Raw genomic sequence first — 25,124 nt, 5'->3', positions numbered from 1 at the left:
AAGATGCATTACTATTTAAATCAGGTGTGTAGCTATATACATAACTTAAAGGAAACAACAAAACAATGGGGGAGAGAGTAATTACATATTGTTTGCAGAGTTCCTCTTTCTCCCTGTTGTTGGTGGAATTCTCCAGTATCCCTATTAACAGTGCAATCCTTACTATATATACTCAGAAGTAAATCTTACTGACTCCAGTAGGACTTACCCCAGGTGAGTAGGGTTGGGTTGGCATCCTAAATCTTCATTTATGTACAAGTGAGGAACAAAATGGTTTTAAAAAATAAACATGCCTCTTGTGGTTTGAATGATACCCACAGTTGGGTCAGGGTGTGACGGAAGCCTCTTCAAGTTCTGAAATCTCCTCCCAGTCTGCTGAGAGTTGTCGTCCTCCTCAACATCTGGCAATCAGCACATCAGCCATCCCTGATCTTGCCCCACGATGCCCAGAACTTCAGAAAACGAAAGCAAGATTCTGTCTCAGGTCTCAAATGAAATGCCTCTCTTTTGAAGTGGACCATAACAAAACCCGTCACACAAAAAGCAGCCCCCTCTCAGAAGCACCCAATCGAGATCCGAAGGGATTTTATTTTCTGTGCACACCCACCCTAGTAGAAACAGATGTTGCTGTTGAGACGAGACGCTGAAATGAGAACCCATTAGCTTGTTTCCAAACATTTCCGAATGAAAGCGATGCTCATCAGCAATTTAAATCGCAACCGAAATTTTCCTCTGTGGAAAAAGCAGCATGCATAGTTTTGAATGCACTGGATCAGGTGTGGGAGGAAGGGAATTGTTCCTGTAATCCATTGAGGGCCTTATTTTGAAATAGAAAAAAACAGTCACCTAAGCCACATTCTCCTCCTCCCGCTCTCTCACCCACAATATATAAACATTACCAGCTGTCTGGAGTCAGTTGCGTTTATTAAGAGGAATTGTTTCCCCTGTGTTACTATTATGATTAGTGTTTTTGCACAGCTTTGGGATGTGGGGAGGGCATGTGGAGCGTTTCAGTTCCCACCCACAAAGCTTTCAGGCCCTGGGCAGGTTCCTAGGCTGTCTTTCGGAAAATCCATCCCCAGGCTTCCACAGACTTGACAAGCTGGAATGTCTGAAGGGGAGGGCAAGTAAGATGACAGAGGGTCTGGAAACCAAGCCTTGTGAAGAACGATTGTTGGGTATGTAGAATCTAGACGAGAAGACTGACAGAAGATTTGATAGCCAACTTTAATATCTGTCACATGGAAGATGGAGCAAGCTTGTTTTCTGCTGTTCTGGAGTGTGGGAACCAAACTAGTGGATTCAAATGACAAGAAAGGAGATGCCAACATTAGGAGGAACTTTCTGATAGTGAAAGCTGTTCAAAAGTGCAACTACCCTGTTCAAAAGTGGACTACACTGAAAGGGTGTTGGACCTCTTTGGAAGTTTTTAAGCAGGTTGGGTCAGCATCTGCCAGGGATTCTTTAGCTGTGATTTCTATAGCACGGGGTTGGACTAGATGATCCTTGGGATCCCTTCCAGATCTACATTTCTATGACTTATCTGTTCAGGGTTGTCCTCTTCCCTTTCCCCAGATCCTTGTCACACCTGACCTCCTCTCGGCGTGTTACATACCAGGCTTGAATTGAGTGTTTTATTCCACTAGACTGGGACAGATTACAGGTGGGAAGACTACCTGCCCTGAGCCTTGTTGCTCTACAGTGTCCCTGCCAGCAGGACTGCAAACTGAAGTTAGTTGGGCCATCAGGAATCAGGCGACTTGGGGAGCCAGTAGAAGCTTTGCTGGCCTTAAATAAGAACTTCCTTGGGCTTGGCTCTTCAGTCTGGGCCTGTGAAAGGATGTGTTAAACCAGGGATTGGGAACCTCCAGTCTGTAGGTTCCTGTTTGGCATGCAAGACAATTTCCCCTCAACCCACAACCATTTGCCCCCCAGCACCTGACATCAGTTAAGGTTGTGGCTGCAAGCTGAATGTTAGCTTCTGATTCTCCCTCTGCAAGCGGGACTCGCTGGCAGTGCCAGTCAGCTAACTGACATGTTCAGTGAGCCCTGCTTTCTCCACACCTTCAAGGAGATATTCCTCCTCTACAGACGTGTGTAGGGATGCTGCCCCTAGGTGTTCACTCAGTGTTGGCTTAAGTAAGGAATTCCATTCACAATCTAAATGTGAATGGTGATCTGAAATGATTTAGTATCTCAGGACCAGGCTTGAGTAGGGAAAACACAACAGCTAGATGGACCAACGGTCTGGTGCTGTATAAGACAACTTCCTAGGCTGCTATTATGACGACGACGACTACTACTGTTATTGATATTACTATTACTATTGACTCTGGGAGTGAAAAGACAAAGACGGATCCTGTGTTTCTAGCTGATGCCTGAGTGAATAGACTTCTGAGGCTATGGAATAAGTACGCATTGTAGATTGTGCCTTTGTTTGTTCCCCAGTTATGTGCTCAGGCCTCGCGGCTATGCTTTTATTCACTGTTACAGAGGCCACAAGACCAGCAATGGTTTGTTCTCTTTATTGGCAGGCTGGGTTTGCAGAGCAGTTGCAGGCGAACAGTTTAATTATTGAAAGGCTTTTGAAATATGTAACAGGAAAACAATCTACATGAAATGGAAAGCTTTGGGGGAACATGTGTTAGGATGTTTGTGTGCAAATAAGTTTGTGTAGGATTAGGCTGGAGCAGGGGGGGGCACTCAGAATCATAGAACTGTAGAGTTGGAAGGGAACCCCAGGGGCTATCTCGCCCTGCGCCCTGCAGCGCAGGAATCACAGCCAAATAACCCCTGACAGATGGCCATCCAAACTCTGCTTAAAAACCTCTGTTTAAAAACCTACCATCCACTCCACTGTCAAACAGCTCTTAACATCAGAAAGTTCTTCCTAATGTCTAGCTGGAATCTCTTTTCTTGTAATTTGAACCCATTGGTCCAGTCCTCTGGAGCAGCAGAAAGCAAGCTTGCTCATCATCTGAGGCCCTTCTTGGTGTGCCTTCCCTACAAGAGGTCCAGAGAGTGACAACACGAGAACAAGTCTTTTCTACAGTGGCTCCTTGTTTGCGGAGTGCTCTCCCCAAGGAGGTTCAGCTGGCACCTTCATTATGCACCTTGAGGCACCGGGTGAAAACGTTCTTCAACCAGGCCTTTGGCTGATTAACATCCGATGCCCTTTTAAATGTGTTTGTGGGAAGGGGAGAAAGGGGTCATTGGTTTGTGTGGGGTTTTTTTTGTTTGTTCTTGTTTTTATTATGTGTTTTGTGCTTTTATAAACCTGTTGTGAACCTGTTGTATAGTCTGTGGTGAAGCGCCCTGAGATCTATGGATGAAGGGTGGTATACAAATTTCATCATCATCATCATCATCATCATCACCACCACGACCATCATCATATTCCATGTCACAGCCCTTCAGATATATCAGGATGGCTATCATATCACCTCCAGGCTAAAGCATGCCCAACTCCCTCAACCAAGGGTCATAAGTCTTGGTTTCCATCTTTATCATCTTGGTTGCCTTCCTCATGGATGCTGGGGCTGCTGAATCTCCTCCTTCCTTACAAAGGGGAGGGGAAGTGAACCAGCAGGTGGCAGCAGTGCTCCTGGTTGCTCAGCCTCTGTAGCCCAGAAAGAGAGTGGGGAAGGTGAGCAATAGAATGGCCGCTTATCTCTGAAACAATAATATACTGTACAGTATAGGATATGCATCACACAGAAAGAAGAGAGGGCACAGATTCTCATGAAATTTGGCCCAAGTTTATTTATACGTGTAGATGCAGACTTGGAAATAGTGGGTGGAATTCAATGCTACACCTACTCAGAGTAGGCTCATTGAAATGAATGAACACAACTAAGCTACGTCTATTTTGCATTTCACCCAGTGACTAATCTAAATGGAAAAACAGAGTTGTCTCCAACTAAGTGTTGCTCAGACTGGTCTCATATGCTTGTAGGTTCCTAAATGTCTGTTTTAACCCCTGCAAATCACCTCATTTGCAAGCTGAGTTGCACCCAAACTTCCAATGCTCTTTGTGTTGCAGTTTCAGTTCTGTCTTCAGTCGAAACTATTTGAGTGGATCAGCAGTTCAAATAATAAAACAACAAAGTCACAACTGAAAAACCCAAAATGAACAAACCTGTAAAAGGGCAAGAACTGTTGTGAAACTGAAACCAGGACACAACAGAATTAAAACCTCACTATAAAACCACACACCCATGCTTTCTAGTCGATAATTTATTTTTAAAAGGATTTTCATTACCAAAACAATATAGATTACACACAAGGTTTGCGTAAGTGCAAAGATTCTAAAGAAGAACATAATAATCCCATGGCGAGGAATGGAGTTGGAACTAAATGCAGCTCAATGAAGACAGTGGTCAGTGGACATGGCATGTTAGTTTATTGTTGGGGAAGGGAAATGGTGGCAGGGTGGTGAATGGAATGGAAAAGGGCATGGCTGACTGGCTGGCATTTTGGTCAGAAACACTCCACTCTGCATCATTTTGTTGCAGGTACCACTTCAGTAGGTAGATAATTGTTCAGCAGTGTTCCCTTTCTCTTTCATTGCTGCTAGACTTATCCTGCTACAAATCTATTGACAGGAAAGAAGGAAGACAATTTCTGGCATGATTTCTGCAGCTCTGCCAGTTCTGTCCACTGCAATCGGAAGTCACTGCTTTCTCTGGGTGCTTTTGGGTGGGATTCAGTCACATAATGTCAAATTCAAGGTTGCACAGTTATGCTTGCTAGAGAGCTCTCTGGATAATTGTTCCATTCAAGGGGAGATCTGAGAGTTAGGGTTGGCGTTGCAGCTGCTTTTACAGTCTTTACTCCCTCACCCCCACCCCATCTTCCTTTCTCCCTGCCTCTCTCTTTGTTATCTTCAGTCTTTGGCCACAACATGAAAAGCAGCAACGACTTCATTGGCCGGATTGTGATTGGCCAGTACTCCACAGGCTCTTCGGAATCCAAGCACTGGCGGCGGATGCTGAACTCCCACCGCACAGCTGTGGAGCAGTGGCACACTCTCCGGTCACGAGCTGAATGCGACCGCGTCTCCCCGGCTTCCCTGGAGGTGACGTGAGGACGCCAATGCTGCTAGCAAGCCACTGAGCAGATCTATACAAGACGAGTCATACACACACAAACAAACAAACACACACACACTTGCACATAATCACTATGGAATCCACAGCAACTCTTAATGGCCACTGGCAACGAAAAAAATGGTTGCATTAGCCTCCGTGCTACCTGTTATTTCATCCACCCCATTGAGTGTTTTACTCAGGATCACATATCAACCAGTACATCCATATCAGAAGGTGATGCTGTTGTGTAGGACAGTGGAAGCTGCTCAAAAGGTTGTCTGCTAATACGTTTTCAGAAATCCTTTGTTGCCTGCTATGTCATAGTGCAGTGCAGATAGCAGACTGGTTAGCTGCGGAAAGGTTTCATGGTTTCCTCTCCACTACGCCATACTCTGCATCTCGTGTGAGCAATTGTATCGGAAGGTATCAGATCCTGTGTGTTATCCGTGGTGAATGCGTGGTAGATTACTAGGATGTTGTTTTAGCAGTAGAGTGTATGGTGTAAATATGTCTAAACCCAGTCCTTCCTTTGTCACTGTACTAGCTTAACCAAATCAGATATAACGTGTGCTTCTGTGTCTGGAGCTGTGCCCTTGGGCAGAATGGGATGGAGGCAGTTGTCTCTTTCCTGCTCAATCACACATGCTAGCATTTTGTAAAATGTTGCATCATTCAAGAACCCGCTGTCCACAGCTGGATCCCCCTTGAGCAGGCCCCTTAAAGCCGATTGGTTGGAACCCATCACCTGGTTGCAACCTGATCTAAGTTGGGTTGAAATGGTAGCACTACTACCAGAATTGGGGGGTGTGCATGTTTGACTTAAGAGTGGGTCCTGGGTCTGAAAAGGCTGAAGACTCCTGCGTTGAAGTCAACAAAGCTCATTTTGGAGGAGGGAGATTGTGGGTGGCAGCCTAGTTGCAGTGCTAGTTCCAGAAGTGTGCAATGGTCTGGGATGTGTGAGCTGCCCAATTTGTTTCCACGGTGCAGGTTCCATGAGTGCAAAGTGTGTGTGGAGTTGTCCTTTCCCTTGGAAGCGGTGGAGGCACGGAGGAGCCAACCACCCACCAGAGTGAGGTGGGTGCTGAGGGTGCAAGGAGTTGCACCCTGTAGTCTACCTGCTATCCTCAAGGACAGTGGAGGGTGTTGAAATCAGGTTCAGCCACTGGCCCAATCAGCTTCTGGAAGGAGGCAGGTTCCACTTTGTGCTTTGGCTCACTCAAAACAGCCGTAGTAGGGACTTCTATGCACATGGATCCACCACACTCCCGGCACATCATTAGAATGGGGCACATGCCCCTTTAAAGGCCATGGCTGAACTTGAAAGTGGAGGCATCTGAAGGTTTCAGAGAACTGTTTGTGTCAAATCCCACCCCCCCTCCGCATTTTAGGAACCTTTTGTGGCAACGTTCACAAAAGACCTAATGCCGTGTGAGTTGCATTTACATGTGATAGTCAAGTTGATCTCTCCACACACACCCCTTTGTATTTCAGTGTGTTGAACTGGTCTTGAGTGTAAAGTCAGCAAATGTCTGTGTGTTTACCTGCCACATACAGAAAAGGTGTAGGGAAGTAGGTTGAACCTTCTGTAATACTGTAGAGATCAGGGATGGGGATCGCCCTCCCACCAGATGTCAAAGGGAACAACAACTACCAGACTTTTAGAAGACATCTGAAGGGCAGCCCTGTTTAGGGAAGCTTTTAATGTTTGATGCACTACTGTATTTTAATATTTTGGTGGAAGCCACACAGAGTGGCTGGGGAAGCCCAGCCAGATGGGTGGGGTATAAATAATAAATTATTACTATATAACCTCAGGCTGCCAGAGAGGCCCCTCCAGGTGTCTCCACAGGGCACACACCCTCTTGAGTCACAGTGCTCACCTGCCCTGCTTTGCAGCCTCCTATACTTTTGTCTGGCTGGGACATGTCCTCAAACTCTGATAATGCTAATTGTGTGCCTAGGTGGATATGAGAGAAAGGTATGAGTGAGTGTGAAGAAACTAGCCCACTGTTCTGTTCACCTTTGCCTTTGCCCTCTCTCTGCCACTGGTCATGTGGCCCCTGGAAGGTCACTCAGAAGGAAATGTGGCCCCTGGTCTGAAAATGTTGCCCCACCCCTGGAATAGATGACCTGAGCAAATTGAATGTATGTGAGATTGAACACTTGAACAGCTCATTTGCTGGGATCCGCTGTGGGAGAGGGGATTCCTGTGGGATTTCCAAGAGGCATCTGATTGGTCGTTGTGGGAAATGGGAATTTAGGCTAGATGGGCCTTTTGTCTGATACACAGGCCTCTTAACACTCTTGTACAATTACAAAGAGAACCTGTATTGGGACCCCACAAAGAATATAAATTTGTTTCTTATAAGGTGTAATATTCCTGTATGAAAATTAAGTTAGTATATCGCTGTTAACTTTTATAAGTAGCAAAACCTTTTTTTAAAAAAAATAAATGCATGGAACCATGGCACATGGAGACAACAATCTGAGCATTTGCTGCAGTATTCATGCAACAGATGTCTGATGTGCCAGCATCCATCATCAAAGCTGGCACGGGCATACTTTACTTTGACAGAAATGTTCGTGTCTGTTGGTTCTTGGGCCCGATGGAGGGGTTTTGGTTCCTCCTTATTTTAAAACTATAGTTTCCCAAAGCAGTGGATGGACGTGACAAGTCAGCAAATTCTGTCGATTTTGTTAGATGCTTCTGTACATTCTCCCCAACCCCAAACATACTGTCTAAGGAGGTATATTTATGGAAAAAATAAAGATCTGTTTATTTGTGTCAAAGAAGAATGAAGTGGTACTCTTTTTAAGCAACTCATCTCAAGAATGATGACCTGTGTTCTGGTTGCCTGCACAACATCCCTTTGAGGTAGATTCAGCAGTGTGTTTCTTGGGGCATTGTGGTTATTTGTGCTACAGAATTATAGAATCATAGAATTGTGGGGTTGGAAGGGATCCAAGGGTCGTCTAGTCAAACCCCCTGATGACCACATTTGTCTCTATGGCAACAGCACTCACTCTTTCAAGAGGCAGGTGATGTGTACCTGGCTGAGCGGCTAAGGCTGTTACCTTGACAAGGAAACTGATGTGGCAGGTTTCCTCTTACAGATTCAACCCACACAGATACAGGATTATTTGATTTGGAAGGGATCATCCAAGCTGACCCCTCCCCCCATTACGTTTATATATTTAAAATATTTCTAGGCCATCTTTTAGGGACAAACCCTCCCAACGTAGATTACAAAATATTTCAAGAATTTAAAAGAGAAAACTACAACCAGTGCTTTTTTCTGGGGGTACACAGGGGTATGCATACTTCTAAACATTTTGTGAATCTTTGCTGTATTTATTTTTCCTGATTTGAACTATAAAATGGTGATTTTCTTGAGTCAAAATGAGAGTACCCCTAAACATTTTCTTAGAAAAAAAGCACTGACTAAAACAAAAAGATCATCATGTTAACTAAAAAACATTTGCAGACCAGCAGTACTGTATCTGAAGTCTTCTTCTTTTCTTCTTCTTCTTTGGCGATCACTCGTAGCCGAGTAAGATTGCCTTCCATAAACACGGTTTTAACTATGAGTCCATAAGTGACTGTGGAGGCCAATTCTGGATCCACATGTCCTTCCACAGTGGGGACATTGGTTTCCGGGCTGGAGTTGATCAAAGTGTATATTTGCCCAAGTGTGGCTTCCTCTTAGCACGTTTCTCCCTTGCATCCTGAGTTGGAGTGTCTTCAAAGCCCATGACACCTTTGGTAAAGGCTGTTCTCCAACTGAAGCACTCAGAGGCTGGTGTTTCCCAGTTGTCAGTGTTTATACTACATTTTTTAAGATTTGCCTTGAGACAGTCTTTAAACCTCTTTTGTTGACCACCAGCTTTACGCTTTCCATTTTTAAGTTCGGAATTAAAGTAGTTGCTTTGGAAGACGATCATCGGGCATCCGCACAGCATGACCAGTCCAATGAACCTGATGTTGAAGTATCATTGCTTCAACACTAGTGATCTTTGCTGCTTCCAGTACAGTGATAGTAGTTTGCCTGTCTTCCCAAGTGATGTGTAAAATTTTTCGGAGACACCATTGATGGAATCTTTCGAGGAGTTGGAGATGGCGTTTATAAGTGGTCCATGTTTCACAAGCATACAGTAAGGTTGGTAGTACAATAGCTTTGTAAACAATCATTTTGTTTCCCTGCAAAAGCAACCGGGAAATCCAGGTGTTACTGGAGTCCTGCCGCCAATGTGGCCAATGACAGACCCTCCAAGTGCCCCTATTTCCAGGGACAGTCCCGGATTTACATACACCATCCCCGTTTCTGATTTGATCCCAGAATGTCCCAGTTTTCCTTAGGATGTCCCTATTTTCATTGGACAAATGCATAGCCGTCAAGTGTCCCTTATTTGAAGGGACAGTCCCTTATTCCAGCGCCATGTCCCGCTGCTGTCCCTTATTGATGGATGTCCCTTAAATGATGTCCCTTAAATTTCAAAGGAAGCAGCTCCTCTCCCTCCCTCCCTGCTGGCCAGGGAGGAGGGAGGCTCCAACTGTGTTGCTTGGCTGTGTTGCTCACCCAATAAGAAGTCTAAGAACGACTGGGGGGTGGAGCTTGCATGCCTTGTGTGTGGCTAGTTAATGCAAGCTGAGGGGTTTTTTGAATGCTGGACGCCATTTTGTTGCACGTGCTGCTGCAAACTTTGCAGGTCAAAGCCAGGCCGGGGAGCCATCTTAAGCTGAGGCTCCATAGGCCTTGTGGTGCATGTGATTCAGATTCTATTCAGTTGAACCTCTGGTTACAAAGTTGGTTGGACAGTGTTCTCGAAGCTACCAGCATGTGTTTGACCAGGCTGCAGGAGGTCAGGAAGACTGGAGTGTCTGGAACCGGTGAGGCTGCAGGTCCTTTATTTTGGCTGCTGGTCCCTTATTTTCAAGGCTGCTGGTCCCTTATTTTCAAATCTGTAAGTTGACAGCTATGCAAATGTTGAAGGGTATGGAGTGGTGCAACCTTTAGAAGCATTTGAAAGCAGCCCTGTCTAGGGAAATTTTTTTTATGTTTAATGTTTTATTATATTTTTATATATGTTGGAAGCCACCCAGAGTGGCTGGGGCAACGCATTCAGATGGGTGGGGTATAAATAATAGAGTTGTTTTTGTTGTTGTTTTGTTGTTGTTATTGAATAGGATGTTCCTGTTTTCATCAGAGAAAATGTTGTAAGGTATGCAATGATCAGGGAAGATGGGAATTGCAATCCCAACACCACCAAGAGGCCACCATATTGACAATCCCTACACTGAGGGTGGGGAACTTTAGGACTGGGGGTGTGTGTGTGGAAATTCAGCCTTCCGGGCCTCTCTGTTTGGTTCTTGGAAGTCTTGACAGGCCACACTGCTCCCTAGCCCTGCTATCCACTCCAAGTTTTTTTTGCCTAGCTGGAATGTGCCTTTGAATGTGCCTGCTTGCCTGAGTAGATATGTGTGAATGTGAAGAAACGAACCTGCTGCTCAAAGGTAATTTTATTGTTTATTTATTTCCAGTTTCATAGCCTGCTCTTCATTCAATATTTGCAATCCAAGAACGGGGAACAAAGTGACACAATAACACACCCTCCAGGTGCCCTGATTTTCCAGGGACAGTGCTGGAATTACGGAAGCCGTTCTTGCTTCTGATCTGATCTTGGAATGTCCCTATTTTCCCTGCCGCTGATTGAAGCGGTCGAGTGAGCGCACATGTGCGGTGAGGTGATCTTGTAGTTAACTGCCCCTGGTTAAGGCTTCCCCCCCAAAAAAAGTTCAAGGGCCTCAAGGTACGAGGCAGTCTTGCTCCTGTACTTGTTGCAGAGTCAAAGAGCTTTGACTCACCTGTCAGTCTCAGTCACCCCTGTAATCCCCTTTTAATAACCACTGGCCCCCTGTGCATCACACACGTCTTCTAAGGATGTTGTTATAAAGATGGGCTGTTTAGGGACAAAGCTTGATACAGAGAGGCTGTGTTCCTTCACCCAAACCAGAACTGTGAGAGTATACGAGGTGGTGCAGGGATGGGAGCACATTCACGTTTTTTTCTGACGCTGCTTGGCGGTCCTCGTGTAGCATCTGCGCACCCATTCAGTGGGGAGAACATTCTGCCTTTAAAGGTCTGTGGCATTGCATGAGCTTGTTCTTCTCCTTTTCATTCCAGTTGGAAGCCTGAGGATTACTGGCCTGGGGGAGCTGTAAATTCCTTCTTGTCCTTGGCAATAGACTCATGCTGGGATTCATCAACCATAGAAAAACCCACAGCGCCTCCCAGCCAAAACAATCTTAATCCAAAGTCTTTTGTTTCATGTTCATCTGTGGCCTTGTTCTTTCTGAGATGGCCGACCTATGTCTGAGCTGCAATGTTTCAGGTGGCGGGTGTGGGATAGAAGACTCCTGCTTACACTTTTTAAAAATAAAAATAAAAATGAATAAATCCCTGCACAGAGAAAGCTAGTGTATCAAGGAGAAGGGCCCTAACCTGACTCTCTTCTTGACAGGCTAGCTTTCTATATTAGGGGAGCAGTAGCAGGGGTAATCAACTGACCACTCATTTCCCAAATATAAAAGACCAGCATGTCAAGGAGAAGGGTCCTGGCCTGGCCTACTTCCGGATGTGCTTGTTTTCTATATTCAGGGTATAAATAAATATAATAAATCCATGCATTCATGTATGTATATAAAAAACTAGCATGTCAGGGACAAGTGCTCTAACTTAGCTTTCTCCCTGATGTGCTAATTTTCTACATTCAGGGAGTTTTAGTATTTGTGTGTGTGTGTGTGTTTAATTATTCACTATTTCGATACCACTCAATTTTTTAAAAAGTGGTTTATATAAAATGTTATAAAATATTTTAAAATAGCAATAAAACAAACCTTAAAAACAGTAGACATAATAAAGTTACACAGTACTTCAGTTTTGTTCAGTGTTTGTATCTATATTGGAATAAAGAACTTGTAACCCACTCCAGGACCTTACATTATAGTTTTAAATATAGATAAAATCAACAACTTTAATAAAGCATAGAACTTTAGAGTTTGGAGCAACTCAGATGCCCTCTAATCCAACCCCCTGGAATGCCAGAATCACTGCTAAAGAATCCCTGACAGATGGCCAAATAAAATAAAATAATGATACCAAAAATATATGTACAGATAGGCTCAGCCTCCCCTGAAAATGGTTTAGCTGACATTGAAAATATCACAGCAGAGGCATTTTTAGGGGAGGCTGTGTAATATCAGTGGGGAGGGGAGTTTCAGAGAATACATGCTGCCACACTAAAATATTGATTTCTCACAAGTGTGGAAAACACACATTATGTGGCACTTGTACAAATGCCAGTTCTGCAGATTGAAGAAGTTGAGTGGGCACATATGGAGTGGCAGTTGGGGAGTGGGGTGGGGTCACATGAGTTGCCACTAGACACAGCCACAGTTCAAAGTTTCAGTAGGAAAAATGTTTTTATGTATGTTTAGCTCCACAACAACCCTGTGAGGCAGGTTAGGCTGAGAGGCAGTGACTGGCCCACAAGGTCACCCACCAAGTTTCATGGCTGAGTGAAGATTTGAACCCTGGTCTCCCAGGCCCTGGTCTCCCAGGTCCTGGAGGGACACGGGTGGCGCTGTGGGTAAAACCTCAGTGCCTAGGACTTGCCGATCGCATGGTCAGCGGTTCGAATCCCCGCGGCGGGGTGAGCTCCCGTCGTTCGGTCCCAGCTCCTGCCCACCTAGCAGTTCGAAAGCACCCTTAAGTGCAAGTAGATAAATAGGTACCGCTTTATAGCGGGAAGGTAAACGGCGTTTCCGTGTGCTGCGCTGGTGCTGGCTCGTCAGAGCAGCTTCATCACGCTGGCCACGTGACCCGGAAGTGTCTCCGGACAGCGCTGGCCCCCGGCCTCTTAAGTGAGATGGGCGCACAACCCTAGAGTCGGACACGACTGGCCCGTACGGGCAGGGGTACCTTTACCTTTACTCCCAGGTCCTAGTCCAATACTAACCACTAACACTGCACTGGCTCTTGGGTAGTAGGAACAACTCTGTCAGCCACCTGGCTGCCATTTTGTTTCCTCCCCAATGTCTCCGCATTGCCCCACAACAGTGTGTGTGTGTGTGTGTGTGTGTGTGTGTGTGTGTGTGTTCAGAAGGGGGAAGAGGAATGGCAGCCCCCCCCCATATAGTGGAGAATATTCAAAAACACTGTGTAGAGTAATCCCCCCCTCCACACGTATACCCTTGGGGGCTGAGAAAAGGAAAAAGAAATCTCATAAATTTCCTCAGGGGAAAAAAAACACCTTTGAAGAAATGCCATCTCTCAGTGTGTGCATCAACATGGGAGAAGTGTAGACAGGATTCATCCCCAACTACCACCTGACACGTTAAATTGAGTGCATTGGGTGATTTGTAGGAACACCCCTTACTGGTCTTTTAAAAAATGTGGTACATTGCCACATATCTTTCACTGTGCTGTGTTCCTTCATAGACCTAGCAGCTCTGAGACTTGGACCTGGCTCTGCCTTTGACAGTCCTGGCAAGTATTTTTTTTAAAGCACCAAGATGGAAAGCTTTTAAAAGAAAGCCTGAAGTGGCTTTATGTTCTAAAATCCAGCATATTGCTTTTTGGAACTGCGAATCGCCTTTGGGATTTACCTCTAAGTCACATAGCAATCATCTTAAGGGGTTGTTAGGTCATTTCTACTGCTGGGTGACAAGGGCAAGTTATTCCATTTTAGCCTCAACTTGGTTTTGTCTGGGACACTCTGGGTTGTTGTGTGGCAATGTGTTAAGGAAGGGGTTCAAGCGCATACCAGAATCCGCACCTTTGAGGTGCTCTGTTGCCCTTGTGCAACAGAAATAATCGGACTTCTTGCGGATGACTAATGGGAAGATGCGTAAGGACCTTACAAGCAAATGGAGGGTGATTTGATGCAGGGTGAATGCTCATTGTCATACCCAGAGACGGATGTGAAATAAAGACTACTTATAGTCCAAACGCCACACAAGCTTTGCATGAGCAGATCATGATGGATGCTCAATAATCAGGTCATCTGGAGGAGTGAGAAAGAGTGGCCAGTGGTGTGGGAGGTTAGGCTGTGAGGCGTTCGGCCAGCATCCTGTGCAAATCTTGTTGAAAGTTTGCCCTTACAAGGGAGGGAGTTGTCTACAAAGCCTCTTTGCAGCTGCTCCAGTGACTTCAGTAGCACTACAAAGGGAGGAAAAACACGGAGCAGCCAGTTCTTTGCAGCTTCGTAGAGGAGACTTGCTCTCGACCAGCTATGATATCGAGGTGGAATTTCTGCGCTACTTTCTCTGGGGTGCTGCTCGCCATCCAGGCTTTCCCACACACCAATATTAAAATCAGTCAAGGTGAGTACCTATCTCTGACGATAAAATACTCAAAACTGGGCCACCTGAAGCAAAGGTAATTTTGCTTGGGGTTTTAATCAGGTTGAGGTTTAATCTTGGGTCCTAAATATCACTTCTTGGTTTTTGTCTCCCTCCCCCTTTGAGAAAATCCTCTAAACAGAGCTATAGATAGATAGATTCCATTTATATCACAAATTGCATAAACTTTAGAAAATAAAAGATATGCAGAAGGGTAGAATGTTCAGTGACTCCTATGAATTTGCATACATCCAGTCAAAATTTCCTATGTAGCACAGCAGCTATTGACCCAAACTAACATTAAGTGTATCAGAACACTGTAAGCCCACTATATACGTTTGGTAGCAGCCCGTATCTCCTATATTGATCACTGAAATTAATCCGTCTTCACTTAAAGTTATTTTCTCTTAGGTTTTGCTCTCTGAAACTAATAAAGTGAGTTAGTTTGCTGTTGAAACATGGTCCCATATTCTCTCATGCCATTCTTTGATAGATGATCTTTGTTTTTTGTAATTAAGTCAGAAAAGTTGGGATTTATTGGTGGCTTACCAGGAATCAAAAGGCTTTGATGAAAAGGCAACATGGAAAGTTATCGATGAAATTGACAATTTGCTCCAACTTTAGCGTTGAATCCAGTTCTGGTGGCAGCCTGTGTTCAGTAGGAGTAGGGAATAAAATTCATTCAGTTTAAAAGCAAACCTGTGTACTTTTCAAAACAGTATGTAAATTGAAACCCAGCTAGCTTTTGAAATCCATACTTCTCTGAATTTTGCAATGCCGTTCTCCAGTCAAGTAATGTGTCAAAAAATACATATACCAGGTTAAAGTGTGCATGAAAATGCATATATATATATATATATATATATATATATATATATATGCATAATTAATATACCTTAAGAGGCATTCTATTAGAGGAAATCACTTTACAAAATAATATTGGTCATAAATGCATACAAAAATGTGTATATTAGGAGAAATTCACACAAAAATGCTGATCGAATTTCATGAGGATTTTTTTAAATGAAAAACAAACTGATGTAGACGTGTAAAGAACTGAAATGAAGATTGGAAACATGACAACTAGCAATAAATAGAAATTGACATATTCATTCATCCCTAATGTTCAGATAGCATCTCAGCCGTCATTATGGCTCAGCTAAACTGTTTGAGAGTTTGTGGTATACTTATTCACTGTCATTTCATTTCCAGACCACTATTTGTACAAATTATGTGGATTTATTTGATTGCATAATTAAGTTGTTGTGGAACTTCTGTGTTATTGAAATGCCAAGAAATGAGATGATAAAATGATTTATGGGCATTAGGGATTACAGTGTACTTGGGTGTTTTTTTTATTTAACTTACTCAAATTAATGGGTTGGATTCAGGCTAAAATAGTTGATCTTAAACCCAATTAAATCAAAGGGATGGCAGTCATGATCTTAACTTAATTTACACTGAAATGAATGGGAATTAAACACAACTAACTTATTATGGATTCAACTGCTGGGGTGTAAGGTAGAAAAAGGTGAGGAGTTTCTGAGCTCCACTGCAGTATAACCAACCTTACTTTGGATGGTTTTAGGGATGGAAGGATCTGCTCATTTTGGCTTCCAGTTTCTCGTTTTTCCTATTCTAACATTTGCAGAAATTTGCTATTAAAAAAACACCTCCTGAAAATTAATCAGGATTTTATTTCAAATTTCTCCTAATAAACATTTTTCAATCAATTTCTCAATTTTTGCATTTTTGTAAATATTGTTCAATTGGCGATCTGCATTGCAAAACTGGGATAAGGGCAAATTTCAAAGGATAGCTGTGTTTTGTTCTCATGAAATTTTGGAAGTTGTAGATTGAATAGATCTGGCTTCAAATGAGGCCAGAATCTAATTTCTCCCCTATCTCTTGATGCCATGTGACCAAAGATGGAAGGAATTAATTTCACTTTCTTTCGGTGTGTGCGCAGTTCAGTCACTGAAGTTGGTGGAACATATTCTAGAGAAAGTGAGTACATCTGAGCTTCACTGAAATACCATATGATCTCATCTCATGCAGGGGTTTGGTTCTAAGGGTCCTGTGTATACATAAAAATAGCATATACCCAAACCCTTGGAGGCACCCTAAAGCTACCAGGAAGGCAGAGAGAGAGAGAAAAAAAAAATCCCCATACTCCCAGAGCCCACATGCCCAGCACATAAATAAACAAATAATAGATATCATTGCTACTTCTTTATTTCCATCAATACCTATTTGTCCTGTTTCTTCATGTGACATGTAAGTACCTTAACCCATCAAATTTTGCAGACCTTTTAACTTGCATCAGGGGCACTGGTTCCTAGTGGCCGAACCCTTTAGGGCCCCCCATATTTTTGGGGTAGGGGCTGCCCCCCATGTCCCATAAGCGTGGAGCTGAGTGCCCTTCCTCCTCCTGCCACAGAGGGGAAGAAGGGTTGAAGCAGCCTCTTGCCAGTGGCGGCACCAAGAAGAGGTGGAGGAGGAGCTGCTGGCCATTGAGCCGTGTGGCCGCCATGTTTGGCTCCACCCCTGGCTCCTCCTGACGTCACACGCATGACGTTGGGACATCGCAAGATCACACATGTGGCGTCGGCCCCCCTCCCTAATCACCCTTGCAAGCTGGTGCCTCTGACTATTATATTATTTTCTCCTTTTAAAAGTACAGCTAGCAAATAAATCCTGAGGCGAATATGACATCCTTGATTTAACTCAGCGTTGGGAGTTGAATGCTTACTGGCCGCTCGTCCAAAGACTGGGCCTACGTGGCCATTGGCAACTGAACAGGAAAGGTGCTAATTAGGGGGTTGACCTGCTTCGCCTTCTCTCCTCTTGCACATTTAACCTTAAAATTCTTTTAGGCACCTCTGGTGCACTGGAGCTAATCAAATTAATGTTACCTACTGGGGCAAGTGGTACAGAATTTCAACAAGCTGAATGGTTCAGACAGCTTCATTTTCCATCAGACGATGGGCCATTTTCTGAAGAGGAATTTGGAGGGGGGAAACCAGCTTGAAAGCTTCGACTGGGGCCTAACTCATCCTTCCAGCAAGGTGTGCAGAACCTTTGGCTGAACTACAACTCCCATCATCCCTGGCCATTGGCTGTGCTTGCTGAGCTGATGGGAGTTGTAGTTTGGCCAGATCTGGAGGACCAAAAGTATCCCTAATCTGCCCTTGATATTTAACACTTGGAATGAACTTACTGTCTCATGTCTTCGCCACACTCCAGAAACATACCCTCCCTGCTTTTAGTGGTGTCATTGATTGATGGATGGATTGATTGACTGACTGAAATATTTATAGACCACACTTTCATTTTTTTTTAAAAAAAGACACAGCCAGGCAGTATACAAACTCACCGAAAGATAAATAACAAACATCAATAAACAGCAGGCAATAAAAAGAAATTCACATTGGAAAGGCCTGTCTGAATAGCACAGCTTTTTTTGAGATGGCTGAAAGAAGGCAGGGATGATTTGTGCTGAATCTGTAGTGGCAGGGAGTTCCACAGGGCAGGTCCTGCCACACTAAAAACTTGGTCTTTAGTTAAAGGCTGACCGAACCTCAGGGGCTAGATGAAACTCTCAATGATCAAGGTAGAACATAAGGGATCAAGAGCTCCTTAGGTGCTTTTGATCCCCGTTTATAAAACCGTAGAATTGGAAGGGAACATAAGGGTCATCTAGTCCAACCCCCTGCAACGCAGGAATCTTTTGCCCAACATGGGACTTGAACCTACAACTCTGAGATTTAAGAGTCTCATGCTCTACCAACTGAGCTACCAAGGTGGGTTCGATCTTTGTGAATTAGCGCAAGAACCAGGAGCCTAGCTTGGTAGCAAACTGGCAACGAGTCGGGGCCATTGGCATGAGGGTGGGACACAATTCTGGTCCTTCTTTCCCACGTTAAGAGCCATGACGCCGCCTGCTGAAGTGGTAATTGCTAGAGGGGATAGGAGGACAAGGCTGTTTATCCAGCATGGTGGGTTTTATCTAATCTCCTCTTTTGTGGGCTTCTTTCCACATGCCTCTCCTGAGCTCTTCCCCCTCCCAGCTCTGCATTGCCCGCAGCCAATGGCGTGTCAAGATGCATGGAAATGACAGCTGTTGCTCGTCTCTTTTGACAACCGTTGTTGAGACAGAGGTGGCTTTCCTGACCTTTGTAATCTTCTGGGCTCCCAGGACTGATAGCAAGTGAATCTGACAAGTGGAAGTGTGTTGAGATATGTGCCTCTCTAACCTATTTCCTTCCTCTCTCCCTAGCTTTGCCAGAGCCAATTCTCTCTTACTCTTGCCCTCTCTTTTGGACTGAATATGAAGGCTTTTGCTATAGATACTTTCCAATCAATAAAACATGGGCGGAGGCTGACTTGTATTGTGCAGAGTTCTCCATCGGCCTAAAATCAGCCAAATTAGCTTCCATTCACAGGTAAGAATCATGCAATAACGTTGCCTCATTTGCCCTAATGCATCATCCTTCGCTGGTGCCTTGTTGCTGTGGAACACTTGGGATGTGTTCAGAGGATGGAGACAAAAATGGCGAGCGGTTTAGGGACCAAGTCCTGTGAGGGAAAGGTTGAAGGAGTTGGAGATGGTTCGTTTGGAAAAGAAACAATTGAAAGGTGAGACTATACTATCCTCAGATATCCAGAGGACTGTTGTATAGGCAGAACAAATTTGTTTTCCTGTTGCTCCAGTAGCTTCAAATGACAAGGGAAAGGATTTAGATTAAGCTTAGGAAGTACTTTCTGAGCATAGAAAGTACTTAGAATGTTTTTAAGCATAGAATGGGGATGCTGGTGGCGTTGTGGTCTAAACCACTGAGCGCAGGGCTTGCCGATCAGTAGGTTGGCGGTTCGAATCCCTGTGATGGGGTGAGCTCCCATTGCTCAGTCCCTGTTCCTGCCAACCCAGCAGTTCAAAAGCACATAAAAGTGCAAGTAGATAAATAGGTACCACTCCAGCGGGAAGGTAAATGGTGTTTCTGTGCGCTGCTCTGGTTCACCAGAAGCGGCTTAGTCATGCTGGCCACATGAGCCGGAAGCTGTACGCCGGCTCCCTCGGCCAATAAAGCGAGATGAGCGCTGCAACCCCAGAGCCGTTCGCAACTGGACCTAATGCCTTTACCTTTAAGCATAGAATGTAGTGCCGACTTCCTGCATCAGCTGTGGGATTACATGAACTTTGAGGTCCACCTCCTAACTATATGATCCATTGATTACCTGGCAGCAATATCACTATTTACCCTGGTTAGCCCAAGTCCTTGATGGTTTTTGCGATGCTGTTCTCCAACCAACCCTTGTTTACAGAAATGCACATATCAGGTCAACATGCGCTTAAGATGAATTTCTTAATGAAAATAACCTACAAAGATGTATCATATCAGGAGAAAAGTCTTGCAGAAGTGGCGCGCATGAGCCAAAACAGTGCACAAAAAGTTGTTTATTAGGAGATATTTCCCCTAAAATGCTGGAGACTTTTGTGAGGAATTTGAAGTTGCACATTGCTGCAAAAGGCAGGCCACTGAAATTTGAGGTTAGAAAAATGAGAAGTGTAGAGAACTAAAAAGAAAGAGCTAGCACAGCATAGTGGTTAGAGCGTTGGACTAGGACCTGGGGAAGTAAGGGTTTGAATCTGCACTCAACCTTGAAACCCACTGGGTGACCTTGGGGGCTAGTCACTGCCTCTCAGCCTAACCTACCTTGCAGGGATGCTGTGGGGATTAAATGAGGAGAGGGAGAGCCATATATGCCACCTTGAGCTCCTTGCAAGAAAGGTGGGGTGTAAATGCAATGAAATAAAGAAATAAGTATTAACGGATCTTTGCATTCCTAATTACATATGACTATTGGCAGCTGGGAAGAGAATGTATTCGTCTACGACCTGGTAAACAGCCGAGTGCCTGGAATACCGACGGATGTTTGGATGGGACTTAATGATCTAAGACAGGTAAGAAGCTAACCGTATCAGTTGCTGCACCTCTCATCAGGCCCATAAGAAGAAGAGACCTGCTGGGTGAGACTTTGGGGGCATCTAGCCTAGCAGAAGTGGAGCATTAAGGGAAATAGCCCTGCTTTATATTGAATCAGCCTGTTTATCCATCTAGGTCAGCATAATCTATGCCGGGGTCAGCAACCTTTTTCAGCCGTGGGCCGGTCCACTGTACCTCAGACCTTGTGGGGGGCCGGACTATATTTTTTGGGGGGAAATGAACGAATTCCTATGCCCCACAAATAACCCAGAGATGCATTTAAAATAAAAGCACACATTTGACTCATGTAAAAACAGTGATTCCCGGGCCGTCTGCGGGCCGGATTGAGAAGGCGATTGGGCCGCATCCGGCCCACGGACCTTAGTTTGCCTATCCCTGATCTATGCTGACTTGGCAGCAGCTCTCCAGAGTTTCAGATGGGGGGGGGTTCTCTCCCAAACCTACCTGGAGATGCTGGGATCTTCTGCATGGAGAGCAGATGCTTTTCCACAAAGTAACAACTGGATAATTAAATAGCCCTGGCAGCTTCCTATATGCCTATATATTCCTATGCTTCTGCCCTGAGGGAAGTTGGTTATTGACAGGAGTGAGCCAGCAGTAAATCACACAAAGTAAGTAGAGTTAACTCTATATTAGGATCTGCACAGGAAAGTCATGCCTAATGAGCACAGCAACTGTTCTTCTGTAGGTCTTGCTCCCAATGTTTAACCCATTAGGATGTTCCAATAAGCAAGGAGGATGAATTGTACCAGCTAATTAACCTGCCTTCTCAAAATACAAAATTCTTCCACAATAGGTTTACCCTACACCCTACCTCATTGGCTCTATCGAAAGCAGTATGTGCACTGAAAGGCAGCTATTCTACAGAATCTGCCCTTCTCAGAATTGTGTGCAGTGCAGCTCTCTAACTCGCCCCCAAAACAGCATGGTAGGAGATAGCTGGGCATAGAACTGCATATATTAGTGAGATTAATGTACAGGCAACTCCCCATTTATGTATGCACACATCGGTACGAAGTCCGGAGTGGTACGAAAAGGGCCAAAGGGGGCCTAAAAAGAGCAAGGAAATGGCAGAAATGGCTCAAAAGCAGTGCTTAGCAATTCCACAAGCCTTCGCGAGTGTAATCCCAGGAGCCCTTGCACTGAGTTGGAGTTTGAGCAAGGAGGATCTGGAAGGAGAAATGGTGGGTTTGCAGACTTTCTCAATGGTGTTCCAAATATGCACAATTTCACTTAAACACACAGTGTCTCAGAATGTAAAATGAGGAGTTGCCTGTATAAAATGCATTATTAAATTAAGGGGAATTTCTTGCAAAAATGTGAACCATATTGGCCATATAAGTCTCACTTTTTATCCAAATTTCGACCATGAAAAGTTAAAGTGCAGCTTATATATGGTGTGCAGCCAGGAGCAACGAGGAATGGAGCAGCTTATATTCGGATGTTTTTTCTTTTTTCCTCTCCCCCCCCCCTCCAATTTTAAAGATGTGGCTTATATTTGGGTGCAGCTTATATTCAGGCCAATACAGTATATTAGGAGAATAGGTTGGTTAAACCCATTGGTTTTAATGCAGATTAAGTTAAAATCACAACCACGCCCCATTGATTTAATTGAATTTATCTTCAGCCAATTTAGCCTGGATCCAGCCAATTGAATTCAGTACATTAAAAAGTACATGAAGATGACTCATGCCCACGCATCAGTTTGCCATCTCGTTTCTGGGTTTTTTATAATACAGAAGCCCCATGACGGAAGTCCCACCTGTAATTGATACAGATACTGGTCTAGAAATGAAATGACAGACATTTATTCAGTCAAAAATATATACCACACACACTGACAAAGTTGCCTTCTTGAGCAAGGCACTTGCTTTTCAAAACCAGTGGGCAGGTTTGCTGAGCAGCTGTAATGACAGCTGAAATGGTATCTCCAAACCAAGAATAGGTGAATCTGGCCATTTTGGTTTTTCTCCGTTTCTCCATTTTTCAGCCTTAAATTCAGTTCTACACATTTCCACATCTTCTTGTTTTTTAAAAAATCCTCATGAAAATTCACCAGCAATGAAATGTGGGTTTCTCCTAATACATACATTTGTATGTGATTTTTGACCATTTGTTTTTGCAAAGCATTTTCTCCTAATATAATGCAGTTTTCCTCCAATACATGCACGTTTATGCACACGTTGCCACTGTATGTGCGTTTTTGTACCCACGACTTCGCTCGAGAACCGCACTGTCAAAATTCAAAGAGGTTTTGAAAAAATAACCGCTCGTTGGCTTGTGTATCGCTTTGGAAAGCGTGAGTTAGCTAGGTTCGCCTTGAAAAGTAAACTGAATGGCATTTCTTCTCCATCCCTAGAGTGCTTCCATCTATGCTGGTTAACAGCAAAGATTGAATATGTGCCATTTCCTGTCTGTTTCCCTAGCACTAACTCCCTGGTGATGTATTTGGTAGGAAAGCAATTTTGAATGGACAGATGGCTCCTCATATGACTATAACTACTGGGATGGCAATCAACCAGACGACGGTATCCACTCTAAACCGGAAGATGAAGACTGTGTGCAGATCTGGTACAGATACAGCAGTGGTAGGTGGTACAGTAGCTCAGGCAGGAGAAGAAGCAAGAGGCAATATGATTGCCACCTTCAGATATCTGAGTGGCTGTCACACAAATAATGGAGCAGAGTTGTTGCTTCCTGAGTGCCTCACAACTCAGGGACAGAGCACATGCTTATGAGATGCAAATGTTGTCACGTTACAGATATGGTGGAAAAGAGCAGAGAGAGAGTCCACCCAGGCAGGGAGCAGGGGCGAATCTACTATGAAACTAATGAAACTTAATCTTCTGGGCCCCTAATCCTGGAGGGGCCCCAGAAATGACTTTAGTCCACATTACTTACATTTTGGGGGTCTAGTAGACCCAATTTGAGTCACATGACTCAAATGGGTTGATTTTTTTGCTGTGTACAGTTGTACCTCTGGTTACGTACTTAATTCGCTCCGGAGGTCCATTCTTAACCTGAAACTGTTCTTAAGCTGAAACACCACTTTAGCTAATGGGGCCTCCTGCTGCTGCCGTGCCTCCAGAGCACAATTTCTGTTTTCATCCTGAAGCAAAGTTCTTAACCCGAGGTACTATTTCTGGGTTAGCAGAGTCTGTAACCTGAAGCATATGTAACCTGAGGTACCACTGTATATTTCAACAATCCCAATGTTTGCGAAACAGCAGCACACATGTTGTAAATGTTGTAAATCTGCTGTGGCTAATGTATCCTGCCCCCGCCCCCCTTATTAGCAGAGGTCAAGACCCTAGAGGAATAACAATGAGTTCACAAAAGTACTGAAGCAGATACAAAAGTGGTTATTCAGACCTCGTTGCTGGTTGTGATGGGCCCCCCATAACAGTTCAAGCTTCAGGGCCCTCCAAATATAGGTCCACCATCAGCAGCGAGGACCATATATAGCCGTGGCCTCTTCCTGTCAGGGAACAAAGGGGAAGTGATCTCACAAAGTTAGACACGAAAGGAAAATGGGAGCTAGAGGGGAGAGGAAAGTGAGCAAATTTAGGCACCTGTTCTTAAAGTTAGAAAGTGATTACATTCATGTCTTGTATTCTCCGTGACATGCTACTTTCCTGTGTGCAGGGTTATTATTATTCATATTGGGTACAGTGGAACATTGCCTCTGAGTTTGAGCTAGCAGAAGCTTTGCCTCTTCAATATGCTGCCCTTGCTTCCTTCCTTGGAAACTGGGGTTTAAAACTCTGCCCAACACACTCCTTATTTCTCTCTCTTTCCCTCCCTCCCCACCCACCCAATTTCTTTTTCATAGCTTTAAGGTCTTGGAATGACAATAGCTGCAGCAGAGAATTTCCATTTGTGTGCAAGATCCCATCCCTGGCGGCTGATTAAGCGTTTGCCCAAAACAAAAGCAACAACTCGACTTCTGTCCAAACAACATGGAATGAAATGGATCTACCTTTTTCTAAGCCTGTCTCCCCATCCCACTGCACCCCGATCTCGTGCCCTCCAGATGTTTTGAACCCCAAATCCCATTGGAGTTGGGAGCCGTAGTTCAAACCATCTGAAGAGCGCTAGATTAGTGGGGAGGCTGTTCTAAGGCATAATTCTCTCACCTCTAATAAACATATTTCTGTATCTGACTCAATGAAGGCTCCAACTAGTCATCATGACCAAGTTTGTGTGTGTGTGTGTGTGTGTGTGTGTGTGTGTTCTGTACCTGGTCAATGCTCAGGGATGATGGGAGCTGGAGTCAAGGAACATCTGGAGGGCCACGGCTGCCCCATATCTGATGTATTCACTGGGGCCCAGCTGCATCCAGGTAATTTTTTGCAGGGGATACATTTGCCACCAGTATGCAATGTGCAGCTGTCATCAGTGAACAGACTGCATCTTCCAATGCTGTTGTTTTTAGATTGTGAGATTGATTATAGCAGGTGTGGGGAACCTTTAGCCTTCTGGGTGTGGCTGAACTACAATTCCCATCAGTCACAGCAAGCATGACCAATGGTTGGGGATGATGGGAGTTATAGTTCAGCAACATTCCAAGGGCCAAAAGTTCCCCCACACTTGGAATTTAGCAACTGGCAGATTTTGCTTTCCAAA

General features: G+C 44.4%; 2 protein-coding genes across 9 annotated transcripts in view; both read left to right on the top strand.

Moving 5' to 3' along the window:
* SYT17 (synaptotagmin 17) overlaps positions 1-7,886 on the top strand; it is a 41,722-nt gene extending 33,836 nt beyond the window's left edge. For all 8 annotated transcript variants that reach the window (XM_079952398.1, XM_079952404.1, XM_079952403.1 and 5 more), the window contains exon 8: positions 4,890-7,886. In XM_079952398.1, the coding sequence (XP_079808524.1) occupies positions 4,890-5,086 (197 nt within the window). In that variant the 3' untranslated portion in view covers positions 5,087-7,886. The remainder of the gene's footprint in view (positions 1-4,889) is intronic.
* Positions 7,887-12,730: 4,844 nt separating this feature from the next.
* CLEC19A (C-type lectin domain containing 19A) lies at positions 12,731-24,666 on the top strand. Its single transcript, XM_079953057.1, has 5 exons — positions 12,731-14,472; positions 18,770-18,935; positions 20,362-20,455; positions 22,954-23,086; positions 24,331-24,666. The coding sequence occupies exons 1-5, from the start codon at positions 14,382-14,384 to the stop codon at positions 24,408-24,410; spliced, it is 564 nt and encodes a 187-aa protein (XP_079809183.1). The 5' UTR covers positions 12,731-14,381; the 3' UTR covers positions 24,411-24,666.
* The last annotated feature ends 458 nt before the right edge of the window (positions 24,667-25,124 follow it).

The sequence above is a fragment of the Podarcis cretensis genome (genome assembly GCF_951804945.1).
Source record: "Podarcis cretensis genome assembly, chromosome: 14".
NCBI classification, from domain to species: domain Eukaryota; kingdom Metazoa; phylum Chordata; class Lepidosauria; order Squamata; family Lacertidae; genus Podarcis; species Podarcis cretensis.
Note: the sequence above shows the minus strand (reverse complement) of the source record. Positions and strands in the feature narration are given on the sequence as shown.